A 9,232-nucleotide genomic window follows, 5' to 3' on the forward strand; every position below is an offset into this window, starting at 1 on the left:
AGTGTTCATATGTGCACATGCTGCTGCTGAGAGCTAAAGAATCCCACTGACTGCAGATTATTGTCTTACAACAAAGGTATTCTGCAGAGTGCATGGAGGAGGTGTCAGCAACAGGTCAGAGTCCATGAGGAGGTGCTTTAGAACAACACAATATGATTAACAGGTACCTGGCCGCCAGGTGAATGTTTACCAGCCAAGCCCTACTCTACATGTTCTGTGACTTAACCACCACGTGATCCTCAGTCCAGGGAATCTGTTTGAACTGTGCAAACACACTCGGTTGAAACTGTTGTGTCAAAGTTTACTTTCGTAATCACTTCACCATGTACTGACAACGTGAGATCTGAGTCCAAATGAAGCACCTACAGAATATGAAAATTGTGATTAAAATCATGGTCATTGTTTTGCACTGTAGAGGTAAGTGTCAAGCATTTTATTTTATCATTATTTTCGGTATCAAGCTGTAAAGGAAAGATATGCGTTTGTCCTCTGCACAGTTTCAGTTTATGCCTTGTGTTTTTGTAAAATTGTATTCTCTCTCATTTAGCCTGTAATCCCCTCTGTGTTTCCAGGTTCCTCATCTGACAAGACAAAGAAACTCAGCGTCTTAATCGGTGCAGACGTGACTCTTAGCTGCCTGTTTGATAAATTTTCCAAGCTGGTGGAGTGGAGCACTCTCACCATTGAGTGGAACATGGTGGATAAACGTGCAGAGAAGAGCATTGTGTACACTTTTGAGGATGGCAGAGCACATGTGAACAGAAATGGCTCCGTGGTGGATAAAATGCAGTTGCTAGAAAGTGATGCATCTCTGCAGCTTGGTAATGTGACTGTGGGGGATGAAGGGCTGTACACCTGCAGAATCATCACACCTGTGGTCCACACAGAGACCACCTCACTGGAAGTGCTAGGTATTCTTCTGTCTGTTTCTACTCTAATCTGTGTCACATAGCCTACTTTAACTCATTATGTGCTACTGATTTAGAAAGAGGTTTAGTAGAGTTTTACCTAACCAGCTTAGAAAAAAAACTAATTGTCCTTCAGTAAATGAGATATCAGATTTCTGATGTGGAGGCTGGAGCATGCCAACAGAATAAGTGTTACTGTTGAATTATAACTAATACTTTATTGTTCACACGTGTGACATGTTGCAGAGTTCCAGTTGTGGTTCTGGTGTTTTGTCCGACACTATTTATTAAATGAGGAGAATGATACCAGTCTCGTATCTGTACGTATAACATGAAGCCACAAATACCAGGTGGTTAGCTTGGCTTAGCACATAGACAGGAAAGAGGGTTAAACAGCGAGCCTAGCTGTGTCCAAATATAACAAAACCCACTTACCAAACCCCTGAAGCTTTCGATGTTCAAAGTTGTAGCTTCATATTTGCTGTACAGACATTTTTTTTGGCAACCACAGGCAGCAGATCAGGCTTCAAACATAATATTGACGTACTTTTAACACGGCATAAAGTTATTATAGACACATATTAGCAGTATTCAGTATTCAGAACAGTTTGGTATTCCCCCTTCTTTTAGCTCTGTTTTTGTCTCCACCAACTCTTGAGATTTCTGTCTCTTTAGCTGATAAATGCTCCATTACTTAACGTCCACCGAAGTTCATGTCATTCATCGGGCCGTATCCGAAAAAAGCAACATGCTACAAACTTTTATGAGCAGTACAGCAGAAGTTTTCTACACTGTGAGATTTGTGTTGTGAGGTGCATGAATGTGTGTTGTATCATTTAGGGAGTAACACTTTACCAAAAAAAGCATATACATACAAGGGCACAGGAAAGTGGGTGCTGAGGGTGCTGATAAGGGGTGGAGGAACACAGTCTGTAAATAGAACCTCTCGCATAGTTGGTTATGATGGAGCATCAGACAAGCAGACGTAACATGAGTGGCTTCACCAAACAGACAACTGGATGTCCATCACCCTTCCAAAGGAAGAATTAGAATTTTTGGAACATGTGCTTCAGAGAGAAAATGTGTCAGAGCTGAGGGAGTGCACATTCTTTGAAGTAACAGAACCACTGATGCAAGTATGTCTGAGTGGTTTTCCTGAGCGGTATCTCCAACCCAACCACCAGAATAAATGATTGAATTGTATGTTATTGAATTATATGTTTCTGCAAACCAAGAATAACATTTTACTTTCATATGTAGTGGATATGTTGAAACTTGTGCTTATGTTTCAACAAACTTGTGGTTAATGAGCAGTTATGTTTAGGCACAAAAACCACTTGGTTATGGTTAGGAACAGATCATGTCTTGGCTAAACTTACCTTTCTTTTGGTGGCACAATCACAACTGGAAATGCTGCTGATATCTTGCTAAAAAACGAGTTTTGTTGTTTGTTGGTCTCAAACTGTGGTCTGCAGCTGGCAGCCATCTTGCCATCTGCACGCACTGCTCAGCACCCCTTGGCGAAAATATGTTCCCATGTCCATGTGTAAATGTGCTGTGTTTGTCCTCTTCCCCAGCTCGGCCTTTAGTGTCACTACCAGAGAAGGCAGCAGTGACAGAAGGGGAGGAGAAGACTATACAGTGTGACATCAAAGGTTTCTATCCAGAGAAACTGGCTGTGTCGTGGCTCATTCAAAATGGCTCCCACACTGTCCACGCAGGTGCAAGCCACCTCTCCCGAGTCTGCACTGAAATGGCCATTCACAATCCAGATGGCACCTACAGTATCCGCAGTGGCATCACACTGCACTCCTCAGCAGTGAAGGATGGAGAGATGCGCATCATCTGTCAGGTGGAGCACCAGACCTACGGCCGGCCGCACAACAAGTCTGTCACACTGACTGTTCAGGGTGGGGCCTCATTTTATCTTTCTGTCATTCTTTAAAGGGACAGTTCACCCCCAAAAATCAAAATTACACCAGTCGACCATATCACCGCACAGAGGGAAACGTGCATCTATTCATGGATGAGAGGCTTGTGCTTGTGAAAGCACAAGATGTCAACATTAACAGCGTCCTCCTCACCTGAGCTGAGTTACCTACCTCAGTGGTGCAAGGTGAACTAGCAATAGATGCATGCTTCCTTCTGTACAGTGATATGGTTGGTGGATGTAGTTTGGTAGAAAGAAAATAGTTCCTACATGAAACTGCTGACAACAAGGTCTGTGGATTATCTTGAGTAACAAATTCATGATTTCTGGAAAGAGACATTGCTGTTGAGTTTTTAAATGTCTTTTTTGGTGCTATGAGCACCACAAGCTGAGTGCCACGTGGTTCCATTATATTGGAGAGAAGGCAGACAACCCTATGGCCAATGACTCCAACACTCGGCAACTCACACCAAAACTATCTAGACTGATAAATAGCACTCCAGGTATGAGGCAAAATATGTATTTTTGATTTGGGGCTGAACTCTTGCTTTAAAATAGGAATCAAGGTCATCGTCCATAATGAAATTCATATTTACAATATGTAATACAGATCTCTCAAATCACTTTTTCCTGAAGCTCCATCACAGCCCCTTTACAGCGCTGTCACACTGATAGCTGTCACCAGTGTCATCAGTCTGCTGCTGGTTATCACTGTTATTGGAGGCGCTCTGCTTCTCTACAGATATTTCGGCAAAGGTACGTCTCAATGTGAACAACATGCATTTTATTATATTATTTTTGTCAGGTGTAAGCCAACTGAACAATGTTGGGTTAAGATCTGTTGACTGTGAGGGCCTTTAATTTGTCACCTAGGTAATGTATAATTCAAATTTGATTCATAATCAGAATGCAGAGAAAATACTTGATTGTCACTGTCTTGACTGTGCAGTAACATGTATTTCGACCTCTCTCCACAGCTCCACCAAGTGTTTCTGAAATCAGCAAACCTAGCATCATATATGCTCAGGTGCAGACAGACCTCAAATGCACCATCCAAGGAGCAAGACTGCAGGAGCTCAAGGTGAAATGGTTCAAATTAAGAAGCTTCGAAGACTCTGTGGTCCAGTCAGACTGTGATTCTCTGTTGCTCAGTGAGGATCTGAGTGAACAGGCTTGTCTCCAGTCAGATGGCAGACACCACACATCTGTCCTGACTGTGTGTCTGAGCGTCACTGAAGACCTGACTGAATACCAGTGTGTGGTGCTGTGCAGGAGCAAGTGCATCAAAAGAAACACCACAGTCCCAGTAAAAGGTGAGTAAGAGTACCCTCAGGAGCATACTGGATTTCTGTTACTGTGCTATGTTTTCTGAAACAATTAGCAAAGATCGCTTGGTGTTGAAAAGTCTGTCAGACTGTTTAATAATTTGGTCTGTTAGACAGCTGCTGGCCAGACTGCCAATGCTGTGGTGACCTCTGACCTTTTGCTTAGTGCCACCAGCAGGTCAAACCATGCCTCTGATTAACACTTGGGTCCATGGGGAGGTATCTTGAAAACTATTTGTCAGAGGTCGTTAAAGGTTTCATGGATAACATTTTTATGTAGACAGATAATAATACTAAAAAAACATCCACAGAGCTTTTAGAAAGGTGCAGAATAAAAGTATCTCATTCATTCATTCATTCATTCATTCATTCATTCATTCATTCATTCATTCATTTTCCATAACGGCTTATCCTCTTAGGGGTCGCGGGGGGCTGGAGCCTATCCCAGCTGACATTGGGCTGACACCCTGGACAGGTCGCCAGACTATCACAGGGCTGACACATAGAGACACACAACCATTCATACTCACATTCACACCTACCATCAATTTAGAGTCACCAATTAACCTGCATGTCTTTGGACTGTGGGAGGAAGCTGGAGTACCTGCAGAAAACCCACGCTGACAGGGGAGAACATGCAAACTCAACACAGAAGGGCTCCCCCCACCCTGGGTTCCCCCTTATTTATTTATTTAATAGTTTATTTGTTTAAGAAGGGACAGTGTACATCAATGAACAACACCCTTGCTGTGAGGCAACAGTGCTAACCACTGCATCACCGTGCTGCTTCACTTTGATACCAATCCTAAGAGCTCAAAAGGAGGGGAAGGACCAGGGTGAACACCATCGATTTTAATAATTTAATACCAGACCCCAAGATGGCGACTTTTCATTCCAGTGGAGTCTCTTGCCTGGCACATTCGCCAAAAAAGTTTCCTGCTCGGCTCATAGACTTTACATTGTGATGTTTTTAAATCGCTTATCTTTTCATAATAGATAAAGAGAACAGAAAGATTCATAATTGATTGTGTTTGCAGTTCGAGGTGTCCTGTCAACAGTTTTACAGTTTTCCCAGACCGTACCAACTACTCAGCGGACAGATTAGATGCAGCCCTGAAGGACTGTCGATGGAGCCTCTCTCCTCAGTTCATGTTTGCCTGGTTAGCACGAGCAACACAGCAAAAGTGGGACCGAGCTTTTAAACAGTCCCAACAACCCAACACCAAAAACAGCTTGATTCTGTCTTGAATCTGTTAATAACCATTTGGTAAAGTTAGCTACGTGATGCTAACAGTTAGGCCTGTTACTGTATGTGCTTGGATGGAGTCTCAACCACTGTCCCTGGTGTGGAGCTTACACTCCCATTGCAGTAGTCTCCTAGCGGAGGGGCAGGTGTCTCATAAACAGAGAGAAAAAGAGAGCATGAGAATACACTACTTTTGGCTGTTATGCAAAATCAGGGGTAAAAAAAAGGTTATAGTCTGTTGATCTAAAATAGCATTTTTTCTTTCCTTGCTTTCAATTTTCAGTTGCCTGTCTTCCTTCCAAATATGATGACATCAAATAAATAATGACAGAACTTTAACGTCATTGTTATGCATGGCTTGGAGAATATTTCTCCTACCTCTGCTTAGGAAACTCTTAAGCCTCTTACAAGTCCTCCTCCTCCTCCTCCTCCTCCTCCTCCTAAAGTTTTTCACTTTATGAGCACTCTTAAGGCCTAAGATGCTTTGTGAATAATTATATCCTTACCAAAAGCTAGTGGTAACTTAGGGGGAAATTCTTAGAAAATATCATATTTCCAAGATTTTTTGTAGAAATGTGTCACTTGGACCAACCCTTGACTAGGAAGCTAGGTCTAGAACTAGGTCTGTACCAACTCCTGAGGGAAATAATTGGTTCCTTAGCTACTAAATGCTCCATTATGTCCCCCAGCTAGTCACTAACTGTGTTTGTTTGCTCTCTGATGCTGGGCAGGTAGTGTATGTTTTTAAAGCTCTTTACTGAAAACAGCTGCAGAGAATGATGCTATGAGAGCGGTGAGAGTAAACCTAAATGGTATAGTTGTGTTGCAGACAGCTAAACAATTAGCTTCAAAGTCACTATAAAGCTCTGTAAAGCCGTGGGGAGCTGCAGAGTCAGGTTCATCACTACAAGCGACCAGTGCCACTGAATACCACTCAAGAGGCCACCAAAGGCTATAAGCCATCCGCACGCTTAAAGGGCTCTATGTCACCCCCCATCTCTTCCTACTGTTGTACCACAGCATTCTGCAGCCCATCCTACGGTACTATTTCACCTGCTTTTTATGCCTCCATGCCCAGCGATAGCTCAGAGGCACTATGTTTTTGGGTTGTCCGTCTGTCTCTCTGTACGTCCGTACATCCCATTGTGAACGCGGTATCTCAAGAATGCCTCAATGGAATTTCTTCAAATTTGGCACAAAGGTCCACTTGATCTTATTGATAAACTGATTCGATTTTGGTGATCAAAGGTCAAAGGCCAAGGTCAGAGTTGGCCTTGCAAAACATGTTTTTGGCCATAACTCAAAAATTCTTATAAATCATGACAAACTTCACACAAATGTCCTATAGGATGAAATGATGAAGTGATAGCATTTTATATCCAAAAGGTCAAAGGTCAACCTCACTGTGACATCATAATGTTCTACATAAAATGCTTCTCTGCCCATTACTCAGTGTCATATCTCAGGGACAGAAGAGGAGACATTTGGTCAGATACTGAATTGGTGACAATCATCTTGAATCTGTGCTGATTGTATAGCTCTTCTGTGCTGTCGGGGGGGAGATGTGTGTGAAGCATCCATGCTTTCACAGACATGGATGTAAACTGTAAGACACACTTGACTGGTGTGTGGAGGTATACAACCGTGGGGAGGTAATTCTAGTTTAACATGTTATTGGTTATTAACAGGGCCAAACTCACATGCATAACCAACACTGTTGCCAGGATACTTGGTCTCCCTACACCCGACCTCACAGAGTTTAACATCAGGACCACTGCACACATTACTACCTCAGTATATAGGACATTACACACCCACTCAATCACAGTCTCAACCCACTGCCCTGTGGGTGCAGGTACAGAGCACTGAGGTGCAGAAGGACCCACTTTGGAAGAGCCTGATTCCTGCAGCCATTGCTGCCTTAAATAATAGCCCTCTTTGTGTTCACTCCTATCTGTGTTGCTACTGCGATGTTGTCCATAATGTTATTGTGTGTCACTGTACAGTTTATACAATGTCATCCAAGTTGTTACTACGTGCTGCGTATTTGCTGTTATCTTATAATGTACAGTGTTGGGAAAAATAATCTCCCCTTGGTGACAATAAGTCTAAAGTCTGAATTGCACAGATAAAAACCTGCACACATTTCCCACACAGTTAAACACAGCTGATAATCCAACCAGGCACATACCTGGTCTTCGTACCTTGCTGTTACTCTGCTCTCCCCGTCTGTATGTGCTGTCAGGTTGGGTGGCTATGTTTGCTCTGAGAGCATGGCCAGTTTTGTTGCATTGTCCTGCTGTGTTCTTGGTTGGCAATCATCTCAGAAAGATGCTTGAGATCCTGAAAGCCTGTTTTTGAACAGGTACCATCCCCTTTAAATAACACACATGTGAAGCAAAGATGAGTCTTCTCTGACAAGCTAGCAGTTAGCCATTTTTTCCTTGACAGACAATCCACGTTCAATCTGAATTTTCTTTCTTTCTTTTTTTTTCTTTTTTTTCACCAGCGGTTTGGTTTATAATAATATCCCATGGCTGGTGGGCACTGAGGTCTTTAGTCTTAGGTTTTTCTTCAAAAGGCAAATTAGAAATTGATCAGTAGGAAATAATCCACATGGTTCCTATTATCCTCTTCAAAGATGTAGTGGGTAGAATTTAGTGGTATCTAGTGATGAGGTTGCAGAACTGGAACTTCTACAGAAAATGCCAAAATGCTAATGGCCCTATCTCATAACAGCCTGTCACAGGTTACAGCTTGATGATTAGAAGCTGACATGTAAAATTATATCACTTATTTTGTTGCAATGCGGTGTTCTTCAATTATTATTATTATTATTATTATTTTTTTTTACTAATTTGTCATATTTCAAAAATACCCTGAAATATCATGATATTACTGTAGGGCCATATCGCCCGGGTGGACATGGACTATAAAAGTAAAATGTGCAAATGTAAATACATAACAACCAGTAAGATTATATGTGAAATTTTGGAAACACACGAGTTCCATTATCTTTACCAGTTCTATTTGGGAAGACCTTAACTGGCGTAATTCTAATTTCAGCAGATGGGGCATGCGTAGGAATGTGTACTGTATTGATTTATTATTTCCTCTGAATGACTCTTTTATGATTTAACATGACCGCCCTCTTTTCTCACCACACACACTCACACACCTCCAGTGGAGCCGTCTTTCATCCAGATCTCCAGCATTCCTCAGATCCCCAAGGTGGAGAGGCTGCTGGTTCTCTGCTGTCGGGTGGAGAACTTCTACCCTCAGGACATCGACCTGGAGTGGTCCAGGAACGACGGGGAGCAAGTTGGCACCGTCACACACTTTGGACCTTTCTCTGACCACAACCGCCTCTACAGCATGTGGAGTAAGATTCAGCTGGTCATGGCCAGAGAGGACGAGAGGGCTGTCTACACCTGCCGAGTTTACCACTCCAGCTTCCCTGCTCCAGGTTACAAAGATGTCCTGTATCACATCAACACTCAAGGTAGTAGCACTTTTTTTTCAAATAAACACAAGAAGTTTGTGCTCTCAAAAAGGATCAGCACTCAGTGAAAAACCTAAGCCCTATGATAAGCTAATATGGCAAGGCTTAACTATACAAACCAATGAGCAGTGATAACTAACATGTCTTTGGGTCATCAGGTGGGAACCTCCTTTCACCAGTGTTTCGTCTAGTTGGTCCCACGACACCTCCAGGAGGCTAGACAGTGATCTCTGGCGTCCCAGAGACACTCCCCTAATGCCAGGTCTCACTGCTCTCCACACCAACCAATAACCTCCTTTATCTTACTTACACATGGGCTTT

The 9,232-nt window shown here is 42.7% G+C and overlaps 1 gene segment (V, D, J or C); it reads left to right on the top strand.

The window, feature by feature from the left end:
* The first annotated feature begins 288 nt into the window (after positions 1 to 288).
* Positions 289 to 9,232, top strand: part of LOC126385356 (tyrosine-protein phosphatase non-receptor type substrate 1-like) — a 15,902-nt gene continuing 6,958 nt past the window's right edge. The window contains 6 exon segments of the C gene segment in view: positions 289 to 417; positions 573 to 911; positions 2,486 to 2,818; positions 3,475 to 3,594; positions 3,816 to 4,151; positions 8,594 to 8,911. Of these exon segments, the coding sequence occupies positions 354 to 417; positions 573 to 911; positions 2,486 to 2,818; positions 3,475 to 3,594; positions 3,816 to 4,151; positions 8,594 to 8,911 (1,510 nt within the window).

Source organism: Epinephelus moara, chromosome 24 (genome assembly GCF_006386435.1).
Source record: "Epinephelus moara isolate mb chromosome 24, YSFRI_EMoa_1.0, whole genome shotgun sequence".
NCBI lineage: Eukaryota > Metazoa > Chordata > Actinopteri > Perciformes > Serranidae > Epinephelus > Epinephelus moara.